Source organism: Anser anser, assembly GCF_964211835.1.
Source record: "Anser anser genome assembly, chromosome: 19".
NCBI lineage: Eukaryota > Metazoa > Chordata > Aves > Anseriformes > Anatidae > Anser > Anser anser.
The window spans coordinates 14,064,527-14,082,332 of NC_139740.1; the positions used below are offsets into that span (position 1 = coordinate 14,064,527).

The 17,806-nt window shown below is 53.5% G+C and overlaps 2 protein-coding genes across 8 annotated transcripts; one reads left to right on the top strand and one right to left on the bottom strand.

The window, feature by feature from the left end:
- The first annotated feature begins 307 nt into the window (after positions 1–307).
- Positions 308–9,415, top strand: COG1 (component of oligomeric golgi complex 1). Of its 4 annotated transcripts, XM_083805042.1 has the most exons (15): positions 324–1,247; positions 1,616–1,860; positions 2,194–2,375; positions 2,713–2,883; positions 2,971–3,124; positions 4,074–4,284; positions 4,429–5,217; positions 5,504–5,650; positions 6,280–6,441; positions 6,750–6,877; positions 7,002–7,110; positions 7,586–7,695; positions 7,805–7,880; positions 8,261–8,300; positions 9,251–9,415. In XM_083805042.1, the coding sequence occupies exons 1-14, from the start codon at positions 981–983 to the stop codon at positions 8,276–8,278; spliced, it is 2,769 nt and encodes a 922-aa protein (XP_083661168.1). In that variant the 5' UTR covers positions 324–980; the 3' UTR covers positions 8,279–8,300; positions 9,251–9,415. The 4 variants fall into 4 exon arrangements, with proteins under 4 accessions (XP_083661169.1, XP_083661168.1, XP_083661167.1 ...); XM_083805041.1 differs by having other exon boundaries at positions 325–1,247; positions 8,261–9,415; XM_083805040.1 differs by lacking the exon at positions 8,261–8,300 and having other exon boundaries at positions 607–1,247.
- On the bottom strand, positions 7,963–17,802 carry VCF1 (VCP nuclear cofactor family member 1). Of its 4 annotated transcripts, XM_083805074.1 has the most exons (5): positions 17,648–17,802; positions 16,433–16,529; positions 12,668–12,709; positions 12,322–12,384; positions 7,963–10,649 (listed from the first exon to the last, which is right to left on the bottom strand). In XM_083805074.1, exons 1-5 carry the CDS (start codon positions 17,767–17,769, stop codon positions 10,404–10,406), a joined length of 570 nt encoding a protein of 189 aa, XP_083661200.1. In that variant the 5' UTR covers positions 17,770–17,802; the 3' UTR covers positions 7,963–10,403. The 4 variants fall into 4 exon arrangements, with proteins under 4 accessions (XP_083661200.1, XP_083661197.1, XP_083661198.1 ...); XM_083805071.1 differs by lacking the exon at positions 12,668–12,709; XM_083805072.1 differs by lacking the exon at positions 12,322–12,384.
- Between the last annotated feature and the right edge of the window lie 4 nt (positions 17,803–17,806).

Genomic DNA, 17,806 nt, shown 5'->3' on the forward strand with positions numbered 1-17,806 from the left:
TTATGTATAACTATAGATATGCACGCAGAAGGACGTGCACAGAGATGTATCTAGGTTACCGTCAGAAAACATTAAATCTTTACATGAGTGCTGGTACAAGAAAGCCAACGACTGCCCTGGGAAGATTTCGCAACCCGCCCAAAAAAATAAAAATAAAATAAAGCGTGTGCTGATTTCATTCTGCCTCCACAGGCTGAAAACGTGAGATGATACCAAGTGCGTGTGCTTCAGGTCGGAGCTACGTAAAGAAGAGAGGCAGGGGGAGGAAAAAAGTTCTGATCAGAGGGGCCCTTCTGCTTCCAACGGGTACATTCCAGCTGAGCCACCTCCACACACACACACACAGTTTGACGCAGCGTGATTTTGCCAGACCTATAAGCGACATTTATTAAAACACATTTATTTATTAAAACACATTTATTTGAAACTCCAGGCGTGCCGAGCTGGGCCTCAGACCCCCCCCCAGCAAGCAGCCTTGCCCTCCTGCTCCCTGGCAGCAGCCCCGGGGCTAAACCCAGGCTGGGCCGTGCCGCTGGCTCCACCTAGCGCTGCTCGGGAGCCCCGAGCTCGGGGCTGGGGCCGAGCCCGGTTCTGTGCCCGGGCCTGCCCCGGAGCGCTGCGGGGCCGCCCCGCGCCGGGGCCCGGCCTGCCCGTGAGCCCCCCGGGGCGGCGGGGCCAGGCCCGTACCGCACCCCCGGGCTGAGGGAGCCGGGCCCAAACCCGAGTTCGAGGTTTGCGGAGCGGGACTGACACCCCCAGGCTGCGGAGCCGAGCTCGTTTCATGCGAAAAACGGAAAAAAAACGGACAAAACGCTGCGGTTCTACTACTCCCCCCCGGGGCTAGGCCGCGTTGCTATGGCAACCCGTGCCCTGCACAAACATGGCGGCGGCGGCCGCCGACGGAAGCGGGCCCTGCCCGACGCCAAGATGGCGGCGGCCGCGTCACTGCCGCCGGGAGGCGGGGGGAAGGGGGGACGGTGATGGCGGCCATGGCGGCGCGGGCGGCGGAGGCCGAGGCGCTGTTCGAGGCCCACACGGCGGCGGAGCTGCGGGCGGCGGAGCGGCGGCTGCGGGCCGGTATCGAGCAGAAGCGCGAGGAGCTGCGGCAGATGGTGGGCGAGCGCTACCGCGACCTCATCGAGGCGGCCGACACCATCGCCGAGATGCGGCTGAGCGCCGAGCGCCTGCTGGGAGCCGTCAGGGGGCTGCAGCGGGGCGGCGCGGCACGGCCCGGCCCTGCTCCGCCGGTGAGGGCACGGGGGGGACCGGGAGGGGGCGGCGGGGAGCGGGGGAGCCGAGCCCGGTCCTCCCCCCCCCCCAGCCCCCCTTTCTCCCCCTTCTCAGCCCCCCATCCTTCCCATCCTCAGCCCCCCGGTCATCCTTCCCCCAGCCCCCTGTCCTCCCCATCCAGCCCCCCTTCTCCCCCCCTGTCCTCCCCCCTCTTCTCCCCCCCCAGCCCCCCGTCCTTCCCCGCTCCCCAGCCCCCCTTCTTCCCCCTCTTCACCCTCCCCAGCCCCCCCGGTCTCCCCCTCAGCCCCCCTTCCTCCCTCCCCCCCCTCCTCAGCCCCTGTCCTCCTCCTCCTCCTCCTCAGCCCCCCCGGTTCTCCCCCTCCAGGCTCCGCCGCGGGTGCCGGAGAAGCTGTACCGAGCTGCGGCGCAGCTGAAGCTGCTGCTGGACATCCCCGAGCGGGCTTGGGGCGCCATGGAGGCCGGCCGCTACCTGCCCGCCGCCCGCCTCTACCTGCTGTGCCGCCACCTCCACGGCCTGCTGCAGCTTGACGCCCCCCGCGCCCGCTACAGCCCCGTCCTCGCCCGCTTCCCCATCCTGCTGCGGCAGGTGGCCGCCGCCAGCCACTTCAGGTGGGCATCGCCCTCGGGAAGGTTTCCCGACGCCTCGGTGGGATGCAGGAGATGCTCCCCGGCTGTCACTGCCCTTGTCACAAAGCCTGTCAAGCCTGCCAGGCAGGAGCTCCTCAGCTGGCTGTGTAGCAGCTGGAGAGCCCTCCTCTGAAATGGAGAGCCATCAGTGTCCTCAGGGGCTTGTGGTGGGTTACAAAGGACCAGCAGGTGTTTGCTGTGAGCACCGTGTGCTCTTTCTGCTCAGGATCACTTAACCAAGCCCAAACATATCTGTCAAACACTGAACCGCCTCCCTCCAGCCCTTGGTTACTGCCTGGTTCCTTTCCTTGCCAGATCCACCATCCTGCAGGAGAGCAAGTCCCTGCTCAAGTGTCAGACCGTGTCGGACCAGGCGGTGGCAGAAGCCTTGTGTGCCATCATGCTCCTGGAGGACAGCTCTCCGCGCCAGGCCCTCGCAGACTTCCTCCTGGCCAGGAAGCTGGCGATCCAGCAGCTCCTCAACCAGCCGCACCACGGTCGGTACAACGGGGCTGCCTCCTTTTTGAGGTCAAAAAAGGAACTTCCTCTCCCTCTTGCCCTGCGGTACCCAAGTACCAGAGTGGGTGGCTTAGTCCTGTAGAGCTCGTGATGCTGGGGATGTGCATTTTGCCACAGCGCTGAATTAACAGCTCTCAGGAGCTAAAGTCAAGCTCACCTTTAACCAGGAAGCAGGTGATACATGGGGCTGAGCCCTGTGCCCTCCAGCCCATCCCTGGGGGGTTTCACCAGACCCGCAGGCCTTGAAACACAGGGGACTGGTCACACTTGTGTTGAAGGGGCTACCTCCACTGAAAGGCTTTTTTTTTTTTGCAGGTGCAGGAATAAAAGCTCAGGTGTGTTCACTGATGGAGCTGCTAACCACCACTCTGTACCAGGCTTATGCACTCTTCTACATGATGCCAGAAGGGATGCCACCAGATCCAGCCCTGCCCTGCGGCTTGCTCTTCTCCACCCTGGAGAGCACCACGGGCCAGCACGCAGCAGGTGAGCACCCGGCCAGCAACAGCTCTGTTTGCAGGCAGGAGGCCCCCCCCTGTGCTGGGCTGACTCCCCCATCCCTTGTGCTTCCAGGGAAAGGCGGGGTCCTGGAGGACGAGGTGAAGCTGAGCAGCTGGTTCAGGTACCTCCCAGAGTCTGTGGTGGAGTTCCAGCCAACCCTGCGGACCCTGGCCCACCCCATCAGCCAGGACTACCTCAGAGACACGCTGCAGAAGTGGATTGCCATGTGAGTGTTACACTGTTCCCCCTGCGCAGGGCTCTCCCAGATATCACAAGGTCTCATTGTCAAGGCAGCAGCACAAAGCAAAGCCAAGCTCACCGACAAAGCAGAACTAACTCCTGGTAGGCTGCATTTTCTGCTGGCTCCTTGCTCAGCACTCCCTCTCCCTTGCAATTAAATGGCCAGAAGCAGCACAGCACAGGCTTAATAATCAGGCTGTAGCACTTGGATACAGTACGGCACACAGGCTAACTCAGGACTGCACAGCAATATTTGTCTAGAGCTACTTTACGCTGCCATAACCACCAGCAAAAAAGCGTCAGGAGTAAATGAGAAGGAAATCCCTTACCTGTCTCCTGGGGCTCTTGGTCCAGCACGTCCTTCCTTCTTGCTGTCCTTGCCCAGGGTGTGTGGGTGCAACCAGATCCCCCTTTATAGAGTTCTCAGCTCCACCCCCTCCCACCCTGAGGGTGCAGACAGCCCGTGCAGCCCCTCAGCAGCCTCGTTACTCGTGCATTGGTATCAGTCCCACCTCGTTACCCCGTGGAGCTGCTGCTGGGCTGGCCAGCTGGTCCCTGCCATCAGCTGCAGCCCCCCCACGGGGAGCACGCTGGCCATGGGATATTTCTCCAGCAACCTTTCCCAGAGCCTCTGCCTGCCAGGGCTGGCTTGCAGTGAGGGGCAATTAGCATGGCCGGGGTGTTCCTGGGGTGCTCCTGGCTTTGACACCCGCTGCAGCCCTTGATTCCCAGTGCAGGGCACGTGGCTTCCCTGCTGGGATGCAGGGTGTGGCTGCCTGGCTGAGAATTAGAAATACACTTGGCCCTGCAAGTGCTTCTGCAGGTCAAGCCTCCTACTGACAGATCAACGATTCCCCCACCTCGACGTAGCACATTTTCTCCTGGGTTCTGTGGGGCTGTGTCCGAGCAAGTCTGAAGCACAACGTTGCCTGCAGGTGCAGCGATGATATCAGGGCTGGGGTCAGCAACCTGCTGGTCTACGTGAAGAGCTTGAAAGGCCTCGCGGGGATCCGCGATGCGGTCTGGGAGCTGCTCACGAGCGAGTCCGTGAGCCAGAACTGGGACGTGGTGTGCCGTCGCCTTTTGGACAAGCCTGCGTCCTTTTGGGAGGACCTGCTGCGGCAGCTCTTCCTGGACAGGCTGGAGGTGAGTGCTTTGCTGCAGCAATTCACGAGCAGCCTTGCTCTGTTCCCTCTCTTGTTGTCTCAGACAGGCCACTGGTGCTGTTAGCACTAAGTGCTCTGTGACAGGAGGCACGTGGAAAAGCTGTTTTTTTTCCTTATTTTCCAGACGCTGACCAAAGAGGGCTTTGAATCCATCTCGAGCAGCTCCAAACAGCTTCTCGTCTTAGCCCTGCAGGAACTCGAAGTCAAATCCACCGCCTCTGCCCTGAGCAAGCACGTCCAGTTTGAGCACAACGTGGCCTTGTTCCTGTGGTCGGAGAGCTCCAGCGATCTGCCCGCGGACGCCGCCTGGGTCAACGTGGCAAACCGCAGCCAGTTTGCCAAGAGCGGGCTGTCCATGAAGGCCCAGGCGCTCACCCCGTGCGTGCAGAGCTTCTGCTCGGCTCTGGACTTGAAGCTGAAAGCCAGGCTGGACGACCTCCTCTCTTACCTTCCCGCGGAGCCCTCGGCCACCAAGGAGGCTGCTCCCGCCTCGCAGCCTCGCTCAGCCTTTGACCGCTACGCTGACACCGGGCTGGTGGAGGGCTTGCTGCGCGACCGCTGCGTCGCCTGCATCCACCACGTACTGGGCTGCGTGCGAGAAGAGCTCCAGAGCGCCCAGAGCCTGCTGGAGGGACAGGCAGGTGCTCCCAGCGATAGCAGGCTCAATGCTGTCCTCTTCATGGCCAGGCTCTGCCAGTCCCTGAGCGAGCTTTGCCCTCACCTCAAGCAATGTATCCTGGGCCAGTCGGGCGGCGCGGAGACGGCGCTGAAGGAAACCCGCTCCGCCAAGAAGCTGGGGAAGGGGAAAGCCCAAGAAGTGAACCCAGTGCAGGCCAAGTGGCAGGAGGTGAAGGCAGAACTCCTGCAGCAGAGCCTGGTTGCTTACCAGATCTGGAGCTCCGCTGTCACCAAAGTAAGGAGCTGCTGCTCATCACAACCACTTTCTGCGGGGGGTTTCGCTCGCTCAGCTCCCTGTGGCTGGCTGCTGAGCTCGCTCTGGGCTCCGTGGTGCTCAGTCAGCCTGTGGGAGATGAGGTGGCGGCAGCTCAGAGGTGGCATCCAGTGGGAAACGTTCACCTGGGAGGCTTGGGGGGGCTGTGGGGGGTTGGCCTCTCTGCAGGCAGGAGTGGGCTGCCCGTCCCTCGGTACTGCCACTAGAGCTGTCCTGTGACTGGGTGCTTTTGTGTTTTGCGCTGTAGGCTCTGGTTCAGTGCTTTACCCACACGTTGCTGCTAGATACAGCTGGCTCTGTCTTGGCTACAGCCACCAACTGGGATGAGACTGAAATTCAGGAGGAGACCGAGTCTGGAAACAGCGTAACATCAAAGATCCGGCTGCCTATGCAGGTATGAGGAACATCCTCTTGGTAAATGCAGAGAAATGATCTGTTGGGAGGAAAAAAGTGCTGTTTTCCAAACCCACTGCTTTGTCAAATGGTGCTGATCTGCCCCGAAGTTTTCCTGGTGCTCTGAGCACGGGGCAATCACCCTCTGGTGCTGTTGTTTGCTCTGCAATACTCATCTAAGGACAGAGGTCAGAGGAAGGAAATTCGGTAGTTGCTGCTGCGTGTTGAAATGATTAAGATTGGCCCAGATCTTATAAAGCTGAGTGAAAGGAGGAGTTATGCCTGGTTTACACATAGGGGCCCACAAGAGAGAGACTCCATGGAAATTGGTTGCACTGAAGGATGGGACTGCAACAGGGGGGCTGCAAAGCCTGAGGGCTCAGATCAAAACCTCTGGAAAAAGTAGTTGGGAGGCTTTCAGGACTGCGATAACCAAAAGCCTGACGTGGCAGTAGGTTTAAAACCCATGAAAGTTTAAATCCCACTACAGGGGCAGGTCGCTGTCAGTGGCAGAGCTCTGTGGTTGCTGAGGAAGTAGGAAGCTCCTAAGAACTGAAATGGCATTGTGCTGCCGATAGAGCTAACGACGCTTACAGCCCCTGTGACCAATAACGCTGTTTTGTTAAATAGCCGTCCTGGTACGTCCAGGGCCTCCTCTTCAGCCTGTGCCAAGAGGTGAACCGGGTCGGGGGCCACACTCTGCCGAAAGTCACTTTGCAGGAGCTGCTGAAGACCTGCATGGCAGAAGTGCTTGCTGCTTATGAAAAGCTCGTGGAGGAGAAGCAGGAGAAGGTACGTGAGTAGGATCAGTCCTTGCTCCAGCTGGCGTGGGATGCGAGGGTCGTTGGGCAGTTGGCAATATGTGCGCTCCCGTCCCTTGGAAAAGGAAACACACACCTGGGAGAACTAGGAGTGGTGACTGTGCTCTTCCCTTGCCTCCCCAAAAATGAGGCAAAAAGGGATCTGACAGCAGAGCGTGCTCAGAGCGGTTCAGTTGTGCTGGTTGTTTCTTGGGGCTGATGATTTGAAACGTTTACCCCGACGCAGTCCTTTGTCAGCCGTGTTGCAGTGCGAGCGAAGAGCCCTTTTCCTATTTGCAGAGAGCAGGCGCCTTCCCCATGACCCAGAACAGAGCTCTGCAGTTGCTCTACGATCTGCGGTACCTGAATATCATCTTGACAGCGAAGAGTGAGGAAGCAAAGACCAGCAGGATCAAGCATGACTCCAGGTGCAGCGTAATTCTGGGGCTCAGCTATTAGCAGTCGGTTGACCACCCCATTGATGCTGGCAGCCATCCTTGTGTCCCAGCCCTCGCTAAGATGTGAGCACTGACAGATCTCCTCTGCTTGTAGGATCGAGAAGGTGACCGACTTCCTGGAGGGGCACATCGACCCGTTTGACTTGGACGTTTTTACTCCGCACTTAAACGGCAACCTCAATCGCCTGGTTCAGCGAACATCTGTAAGTGCAGGAAAAGGAACGCACACCCCAGGAAGCAGCGCTGCAAAACACACTCTGAAGGGCAGCTGTGGTGGCGCTGTAAACTGCTTAACGTCCAAAGATAACCACTGGCACTTGCTCAGGAAGGGGAAGGGTATTTAATGCCAGCCGGCGATAAGAGGAGCTCGCTGAGCTGGCTGAGCAGCACGTAATCATGCGTGGAGTTGGCTGAAGTTTATCTCACAGGATTCACTGGAGCCTGTGCAATGCTAATTGGGTTAAGCAGTGCTGAAACAGGCCTAGAGCTCAACTAGGGTAACAGCGAGCAGTGCCAATTAAAAGCAGGGGCTATAAGGGGGAAGGGGAGACGCTTTGTAGTGAAACTTAAACCAAGCACAAGTGTTGTGCAGCACCAGCAGACTCAGCAGCCGTGTACTGTTGTGTGGTCAGCTCTGCGGATGCCCCCAAATGCCAACAGCTCCTTCATGCCTTCTAGGTTCTCTTCGGCTTGCTGACCGGGACAGAGAACCAGTACACGAGCAGAAGCAGCGCTCTCAGCTCCCAGGAGCTCCACAATATCTTGCCCTTAGCATCCAGCCAGATAAGGTAAGTCGCTCGGCTCTCTTCTGTGCGTTCCCCCATCTCTTCAGGAAGCAAGTCCAGAACTGCTGCTTCCCTGTGACCGACTGCATTTCTTACTTCCGTCTCTTTTAAGATTTGGACTTCTGCCGCTGAGTATGTCAAGCTCGCGAAAGGCCAAGTCTGGGACCAGGAACACAGAAAGAGTTCAGGTTGGTAGAACAGAGCCGCGTTAACTTTTTGCCAGTGCACCAACACTAGGGCTTGCAGAGAAAGAAGAAAGTAACCAGAGAGTTAATATTTAACCTGATTTTTATTTTGTGTAAAATGAGGACCATTACGGCAACACAGCATGAGACGGTTTGGATTTCCCCTTGACCCTCAAAAAAAAAAAACAAACCCTGATGGCCCCTGGATACTTTGGGGGCTTGCTGCTCTGCGGTAAAACATAGGCAATAACTACCATGAAAATGCAGTGAAGACTTGCACAGATGAGTCATTTTGAGATCAATTCTTAAACAACTTAATTTATTTAAGGATAGCTGCAAGAAACGTTGAAGGATACTATCTAATTATTTGAACTCCCTTCCAGTGCGATGCTGACCTTTAACTCCTGACGAAGCCTGGCTTGGGTATTTAAGCCTGTGTGAACAGAGTGGCTTGCTTCTCTTGCAAAGGCTCTGCATTGTCTTGCTTCCGAGTTTTATTAGTAGACAACCACGATGTTGCTACGTTTCCTCCAGTTTAAAGCATTTGCTTAGCTGGAACTCTCTGTGCTGAGGATTGAGAGCCAAGGAATACCTCACTGCTACAGGAAGCAGGAATTGGTGACTTTTCCGTTAGCCACAAACAATCCAATAATCCATCAACGATAACATGTCTTCAACTGGGATGGAAGAGTAAAGACGTTTTTATCAGAGCAGAGTGTTACTTGAAATGCTAGCCTTTACTCTGCAACACTCACTCTCCATTATTCAGAAGAATTAAGAACCAGACATAGTAGCAGAGTTGTTTAAAAGCCCAAAGCTTCACAGTAAGGGTATTCTTTACCTCTTACACCTCAGCTGTAGTAGCGTGCAGAGCGTGCAGTGACGTTTGTCTCGCTTCTACCACTCCCCTGCTGTGGCAGCAGCATTGGCTGTGGTGGCACGTGTATATTTGCATTAGCCCCACTTCACAGAATTGCTTGTTCCTTTTATGATAAAGCAGAGGTTGAAGTCCAGTTACTCAAGAACAACTCCGCACAGGCAACAGCTGTGCTTTTATCATTATTACCCCCTTGCTCTAAGAGCAGCAGCCCTCTCTTTGCTGCACAGAATGATCATCTTGGAGCACTGGATGACATCTGAAAAGTTAGCTTGCTAACAGCAGCAAAAAGCTGTGCATCTGCCACTCAGACCTGCCTCTGCTTGTCACTAACCACCAGGAGTGGAAACAGTTACGTTGTGGTTCAGGCTCAAGTTGTCTGGGAACAGCTGTTCCGGTGTAGTCTGCGCCTCCTTGCAGCTACTGTAGACGAGGGTAGGGAATAAGTCGAAGGTGTGCTGTAATAGTTTCTGACTCTGGTTTTTAAAACAAACAGGTTCCGCCTCCTGCACTCACAAGAGCAGAAGACGAGGCATCGCGCCCTGGCTCCTTGTTCAGGCAGCTTGTAACCGAGGAGGAAGACACAGCTGCGCCTTCTCTCTTCAAGCTGGGATGGCTTTCTGGCATGACCAAGTGATTCAATAAAAAAAAAAAATCAGAAGTTTGTCTGTATATTCATCTTCACTGAGAAGGCTCTGCCCTCAGCAGGGGCTGGTGACACCTCCGCTGGTGCTGCCAGAAGAGAAGAACTTTGCCGTTCTTAGCCAGATGATAGCAATGCCGCGTGAACCAGGCACAGGTCAGGAAAGTCCTTGTACTTTGCATGCTGGAACGGCGCTCTAGCTACTCCTGCGCTTTCTATTCCTTAGGAGTTAAATTAAAGAAATAAAACTACACAGTATAACAAAAAAAAAACACAAACATTTCACAGCTAGAAATTGGTATCAAAGCAATGTAAGTTTGCTCTTTCCTCCAAAAGCTCCTCCCCAGGCTATTCTCAGCAGATACCTCTCTACAAACCCAGCAGGCACCTGGTATTTTGGCTACAGCTGCCTAAGCTTTCCTGGTTCTAGTTTCACAATTTCTTTTCAATACTGCAACAGTAAAGATCAAGCAAAATAGAGCTCGTCATACACCAAACCGGGCTGAGAGCTTACAGCTGGATCAGTCTTAATGGATTCCAGTGACAGCACCTATTACTGTTCTGTTACTTCTAAATGCTCAAAAAATATTTTTGCCAAATATTTTTTTACTAGTTTATTGAAATTAAAAAAAGACTTATAAAACTGAAGATGAATGTTCGAAAGAATTTTACATAAAGCAACAAACTGCTAACAAACAGATTAGGCAGTCAATGGAATTGGACATTATGCAATCCTATAACACAGATGTGGATTCCTCGGTCTCCTCTGGACATGTACTTTATAACCACCCCAAAAAGAATCCTATAAAAATTGCTTCAAAGCCCCTTTTGCATTGCAATAGTGCAGCAAACCACAAGTAAACAATTTCCTGTTAACCTGTTATTTCAAATATAGACTGAAAAGGCAACAGGCATTTTGTGCAATTCCATTTTAACAAACTTGAAGTTGAAATATCAAATCTACACAGTGCTGTCCCTTCACAGAAGGCAAGGAACTGCTGGTTCATCATGTAGGAGGGCGTCCCCGGCTCTGTAAGCTGTGAAAGTGTGCCTCCTTCAGGATCTGGTTGATGTGGAAGTAAGGACCTTGACTTAGTGCAGACTGCTCATGGAAGGACTGAGAGGAGACAGGACTGGATCCTGCAATTATCGGGTTTAGGCTGGTTTCTGGACCGCTTGCTCTGTCAGGGCTGTTGATGCTACTGCTACTACAGCTGCTGCTGCTGCTGCTGCCGCTATCGCTGCTGGAGGACTGAGACAAAGAGAACATTAACAGCAAAACAACATTTTTCTCTCCTGTCCACGACGAAATACCTTAGTCAAGCAAACACTCTTTGCAGTAAGCCCCTCCCTTCCAGATTTCCGGGCTTGTATTCAGCCCGATGGCCAAAAGAAAACCCACCAAGTGCTTTCTCGGCATTCAGAGCTGCGGTTATTGCCCACGCACGGAAAGCGTCCCAGAGCTGAAGGGATGAGCGAGCTTTCACCCGGAGGTTCGCTGACCTCCAGCACGCCGGATTGCGAACTTTCCATTTCAGGCCCATCAGCTCTGCCCCCATGACCCACGTTTTAGCAATAGTGAAGTTTGCCAAACTCATCCGAGAACTGGAAAATAAAGAATATTCCTACTGAGCCGCACGGGTCAGTAAAGGCAGGCAGGGCGTAAGGAAAAAAAAGCTGTACCACCTTCACATCTGTCACTTCTGGTTTAGCAGATGTTTTAGGTAAGCACCATGCAAAGCATTTTTCTACAGGTCAGTTTTTCTAAGAAGTGATCTGAAGCATCCAAAGCAACAGGCTGTTAAGGACATACGCAACACGATTCCCGTTTTAGGTCTTTGAACACTTCCACATGCACACATACTCTTCTCCCAGTTAAGTACTGGGACTGCAATGTCAGCCGTTAGCTTTCCGTAACAATTTACTTGACACAACAGTGGAAAAATGATGGCCATTAAATACTTCCACACAGAGAAGAGAACTTTAGCTGCCATAGAGGACAGGGCTCATTTGTTAGCATTAGGATAAGCACGCTTTATGGTAATGACTGAAGAGCATTAGCCATCATTTTCAGTGTTTCAAAGACATAAAACTGTTTTATACCATTTTAAGGGCTGATAATGAAAGGTTTCTGTTAGTTACAGCTGAAATATTTTAATAGTGTGTGATAGGCTGCTCGGGGGAAAAAAATGCAAAGATTCAGGTGCTCAAGAGTCAGAGAACGACTACTTTGCCATCCCGTGAGATGTAAAATCAAACAAGCAGCCAGCATCAGTGACAGCAGCTAGGAAAGCCCACTTTTTAAAGCAGTGAGTTAAAACCACAGAAGCCAAAGCTTGGTGGCCACAGCAGAGGAAGGCAAATTTAAAGAAGTCAAGAGCAATTTAACAGTCAGCACCACATCCAGGAGGCCTCGCTTTGGAGGAGATGTAAAGAACGGTGCAAGCTGCACCTGAGCGAGGCCCGGGAAGCCACTGCACAAATGTTTGAAGCGGACCACAACGCCACCCGGAAGCCCCGTGGCACTGACTCCGCAGCTGGTCGTTACAGTTCAACCGCGTTGAGTTTGTTTTGCTAAGCACCGAAAATGCTTCGGTTCTGGTGCAGTACAGCAAGCGAGGCACCAGCACTGAGGCTGCACCCGTGCTGGCGTGTTAGGTTCTAGCAAGGAGAAAACAACAACAAAAAAAAACAACAAAAAACACGTGAAGTCATTCTTAAGGAAGCAGCAGATGTAACTACGCGAGCAACGAGCTCCTCTGTCTACTGCTGCTAACGCCGGAGAGGGAGAGGACACCAGAAGGACAGAGAGGAGCTGCGAAATGGTGCTTGCTAGCCCACCTCATTTCGCACAGAAGCACAGAGAACTGAAATGCAATGCTGTTACGCTTAACCAGTCACAGCAGCCTTGGAGAGAAACCCACCGCACAGGACACTTTGTTTCCTTTTAGTCTGTGTTCCTTACTGTTTTTCGTTACAGCCACCTTCTGAAAATCAAGGTAAAGATCAAAATGAGAAGCTAGTATTTGTTACTTACTACTGAAGCATCACATCTTAACAGAACAAACATTTTAGAGCTGTTAGTAATGATTATTTTATGCATGTCTGATTTTATTTTGATTTTTTAAGCAGAGACTGTGTCCTGGGACGTGCTTCCTACATCTAAGGCTGTTGGTAGATCCGTCAGACCCTCTTTATTTCCATTTCTCTAATGCAAAAATTCACTAGCACGTGAAGCCCGTTATTGCCCAAACCATGTCATGGACCTACCATTTCCCCAGGCTGTGGTGCACATTCTGTTACGCATTTGGACTACAATTAGACAAAAAAAGAAGCCTTAAAGTCATCATGTCAGCAACGACAAGCATCTACACAATGAAACAAAGCAAAAGGGCTAAAGAAAGCGGCCCTACGCAAGTTTACGAGCGCCATAAGTAACAAAAGGGCACCTCATGGTTTACCTGACTCGCCAGCCCCTCTTAGCATTGTAGGTACAGAATTTTAACCTGGACATTTGTGGGAAAACTATTTAACTGCATTCACCTGCTGATCTGTGAGGTAGCGTCTCGATCACTAATGACAGGAGCTTAAGAAAGAGCTCAGGTCCTGCTGCTCTCGAGATGAGTTTAACAAAGAAATAACCGGGGTTCAGTTAGGATTTAGACCAGCCCTTCCTCACCGGGGTAACGTCCGTAGAGGGGCGTAGCTGCAGTGCTACACAAAAACTCTGATCCGAGAGAAGCGGCCGCTACCCCGCCTCAGCAGCCTCCACCGAGGGAAGAGCGGCGCTTCTAGGCTCTGCAGAATCCTGCCATCAGGCAGCCTAACAAAGAGGAATCGCAAGAAATGAGGTTTTGCAGAGGAAAGTTATCCGGGAAGGAAAAGAGATAGCCAGAACACCTCAGACTCCCTTCCCTCCCAGAAAAAAGCAGAGCAAAGAGCTTTCCACTGGTGGTTTCCCCAGGCTGCGGCGCCTCCGAGGACCCCCGGCTCTGCCCACCTTACGGGCAGGCTGGCAGATGTCAGGAGCAGGAAGAGCTTTTGCTAAATTTACAGGCGAGTATCCGCGGGGACCAGAAAGCCACCCTCCTGGTAAGTGGAGAAGACGGAGGAGAGGCTGACAGGGAACGAAACGCGGCGGCAGGCGCTCTGCTTGGCTAATGTTTAACATCCACTGCCGTCGCGCGTAAGTCCACGGGCCGAACTGCGAAGCAGAGGTTTCCCGTGGCTGTCACCTAGGAGCGGTTTGTTCCAGGAACTGCAGGAATTGCACGTCGTCGTAACAATTTCCCAAGAAGCAGGGCTGATGGGTATCAGAGAGAATCTCAGCTCCCCTCCTGCAGAAGTCAGCTGAAGTCAAAGAGGCTGCCTGCCCTGGACGAAGGACAATAAGGTGGGAGAAAACTGCAAATCCTTTTCCATCAGGCCTATCTCACACGCACAGCACGACTGGAAGTGAGGGACTGAGGGGCAACCTGCACACGAACTGCCACTAAAACAAAAAATTCCCTTCGCCTTACACATTGCTGCCAGCTATGAAGAGTAAGACAGAAAACGGAAAGAGACCCTGCCATAAGCCGAGGTCGGTTTCAGTGGTGTCTGCCTGATTTTCATACTGAGGTTACGTTCCCAAGCCAACCACGCTCTGTAAGAAGAAAACCGTCACCTTTCGGCTGAAGGGAGGCAAAATGTTTAACAAAATGTAGGTTTAACAAAATGCAGGTGCACCTGTGCCCTCAGAGTAAAAGCAATTCTCCCTGCACATATCCTTTGGAGTTACAAATTGCTCTCCCCCAATACTCACTTTCTCTCCTAGTTTCTCTCCTACAGCTCGCTGGGATTTTTAACGGGCAAGAGCTCCCTTTGTAGGCTGCAAAGTAATAGGAAACTGCGTACAAGTATTACAAATGGCCAACAGCCTCAAAGTGCCATCATTCAAAGGCACTTGTGTACTATAAGCACAAGAATCTCTCCGCTCGGCCCAGGAAGTCCTCAAAGAAATGTTGGAATAATACCAGTTTGATCCCGCAGCTTCAATTTCTGGACATGCTCCGCTCAGGGACTCAACATCGCAAGAAAACGAGCAAAATACAAAAAAAGTTCTGTCCACCAGTAGGTGACACTGCGAATGTTGTTCCCTCGAGGAAGGGAACGCTGATTTTGGTAACGCTGCCCAGCAGGCGCATTCCTCCACTGCAGCAGCGACAGCACGGAGTTCTCCCTGCCTGCACGTCGGGGTTTAATGTGTTAAAACACACTTTCACAGCGCGAGGGCATGCGTGAAGCAGCAGTCCTCATGTTAGCTCCAGCAGTTTAACTCCGCTCTTGTCGGTGGCAGGGCAGGCAGCTCACACCATGCTGTTGGCTTGCAGCACCCCAAACGAAACGGGAGATAAGGCCAGAGCCAAGGTCCCCCGCTCTCGCGGGGCCACCACGAGGCTATTCCCATTTCGGCGTTTTAACAGCTTTGCCCAGTCAAACATCCAAAGCGTTCACATGACAAGCGAAGGCGCTTCTGCCACTCACCATCGCGGGTTCTCCTGATAGTCTTAATTTCACTCCTCCCACTTCAATCCCTCGTTCCACACTACATTCTTCCTCCTCCCGCCACAAAGCTCGTTTAGCCATTAACTACTCTACACCGAGGAGGTGTTTAACCTGTTGGACAAGCGATTCAGCGTCAGGCGGCGAGCAGCTACTCATGGCCCTACCCGTTATACCCAAGGAGCAGAAAGAACCTCATCCCAGCGAGCCTCACTGCCGGAAAAACAGCCGCGCAGGTAACAGGGACGTCTTTGGTCACGGCGACTTTCTTTGGGACAATCACCCCAGCGTGGTGGAGCGTTCCCACACGACGTCACCGTCACGTCACCGCTTGTAAAAAAAACTGCGCTGGGTAAAAGCCTCCCTCACAAAAGGAACGGGAGGGGGGTGCAGAGCCTCGTATCCTTTTAAAGTGCACATTTGAAGGCGTTCCCGTATGATAACAGATACGTTGCTCAGTTACACAACACGTTTTGTGCAGTCAAAGCACGGTTCGCGGCTCAACACGACAGCAGTGCCGTGGGATTACTCACCGCAGCCCGTCTCTGGAGTGAGAGGGCTGCACGAAAAACAAGGCTGTTTTAAAAAAAAATAAATTAATTAAATCTCGTTAACTTCCAGAGACACAAACGAGGAGGCAGCCCCCGCACTTCATGCGGGCCCTTCTCCGTGAAGGTTTTGCAACAGAACTACATCGCTAGCTAGAAACGCGCACAGTGAGCGTTCGGATGATTAATACAGGCAACAATTCAGGAAATCTGGTGGCAGTTTGGAAATCAGCTTTTTTTTTTTAAAAAAAAAAATCTCAGATGCTAGCGAATCACACGATCCTCGAACACCTGCCACGTGAGCCATGAGATAACAGGAGGCAGTTTATCGCACACCCAGAAAGAAATCAAAGCAAATACAAGTGGAAACAGAGAGTCGGAGGTCAAGCGTTTCAGCTGCAAATGAGCAAGTCAACTGCCAGGCTCTTCCAGAGCATTTTTTTTTTTTAAATCACGGAAGCGCTGCTGCTTGCAAGGGGCACTTTGTGCATCACACACGTTGAAATGCTTTTTGCCTTTCCACCACAAATAAACGCGTTACTAAAAAATGCAAAGTTGGAAGGGCGGGCAGCCAGGCAAAGTGACCGCAGGCACCTGTAACCCACCCCAAGTCATCTGCTTGGTTCTGGATACGCTGCACCTCATTTCAGACAGCAAACGTGGGGTTTTTTTTTGGTATCTTCATTTGGGATTTAGGCATCGGTATTTGAAATACCTCAACAGAAACTTTCTGGTGTAGTTTCGGTGGAAAACGTGCCAGTTTCCAAACCACGTTTTACAGATTTCAGTCTCTAAACGCCTAACAGAGCTGGCCTCGTACACAAAGCAAAAAAAAAATGGGTTTTCATTAACTACTCTCTCTGAAAACAATTTCAAAGAATACTCCAACCATTATGTAAATTCAGCATGAAAGGAAACCAAACCTGCCCGAGAAGGCTCTCACCTCGGTGTCCCACGAGTCCTGAAGGACGGTGTTCCTGGTGTTACGCTTCGTCTGGGGAACGTGGCTGTCATCTTCATTGCCGTTGCGCCTCCTCTTCCTGAGGAAAGATCAGGGAGAAAGAAGAAAAACACATTAGCAGTCGACCGATCTACCGCATATTTTGCCCTCTAAGGGTGATTCTACATAAAAGCAAGAAAACTTGGTAAATTCGTAAGGATCGCGTTTCAATCTCTGGCCTGCTGTGAACTCATATCCCCTTTGTAACTGTTGTGTACGGAGAAGAGAGGAAATTATCGCCCCTCTCACGAAGTAGCCAGGCTGATGCTTTCGCACCAGCTTCTGGGACAGGGACCTGCCGTTAAGACCTTTCTAGATCTTTCTTTCTAAATCTGTCTTTCTAAACAAACACTTGACAGTTCTCAGCCTTGCAGCGCTCCCGGGCTTCCTACAAATCTAAAAATAAGCTGGGGGCTGCGAACACCACCTGACGGGCCGGGGAGAGTGGTGGGGAGGGCGCGGCAGCGACCGCGTTTCCCATAAATACCCGGTTACGCTCATCTTCTTTATTTTCGTCTACAATTAACGCTTCTGACGATTTTCTTCAGCATCTCGGTTTGACACCGCTTGAACCCAGGCCCTAGCGGTGTTATTTCCAATGCCAGGAGCAAATTTTGCTCCCAAGCTGCCGCAGAACCCCCCCGGGAGGCAACTCCCCCCCCCCCCCCCCCGGCCTTGTGACATCAGCCCCGCCTCACAGCGCAGAAGCCTGGAACCCCCCCGGGCCGCCGTCCCCCAGCGGCAGCACACGGTTTTTTTTATTATTTTTATTATTATTATTATTATTATTATTATTCGTTGTTTTTCTTTGTTTGTTTCCCCCCCCCCCGTACCAACCCCACAGCTCCGTCAGGCCCTCAGCGCGCACAGCACCGGGGCTCCCGGTGGCGAACCCAAACGGCCCCGGGGCCGGGCACAACCGGGCCGGTCCCGGCTGGGCCCTGCACCACCGGGCTCAGCCTTCAGCCCCCGGCCTCCTCCCCCTCCTCCTCTCCCTCCCCGGGGCCGGCCGCCCCCTCCCCCTCCGCCTCTCACCCCCCGCGGCCTGCACCGAGCTCAACCCCCGGCCGCCCACAACCAGGCCCCAGCGCCCAGCCCGGCCGCACCGAGCCCCGGAACCACCCCCCCCGGGCCTTACCGGCCCCCCCCCCGGCCCACCTCTGCCTCGCCCCGCGCTCGCTGGGCAGCGGCTGCCGGCAGCTCATGGCGGGCAGCGCCCGGTGCCTGCCCCGCAGCCCGGCCCCGCTCTCCGCTTCCGGCCTCCCCGCCCCGCTGCGCATGCGCGCCGCCCGCACCGCCCCCGCCCTTGCCCCCCCT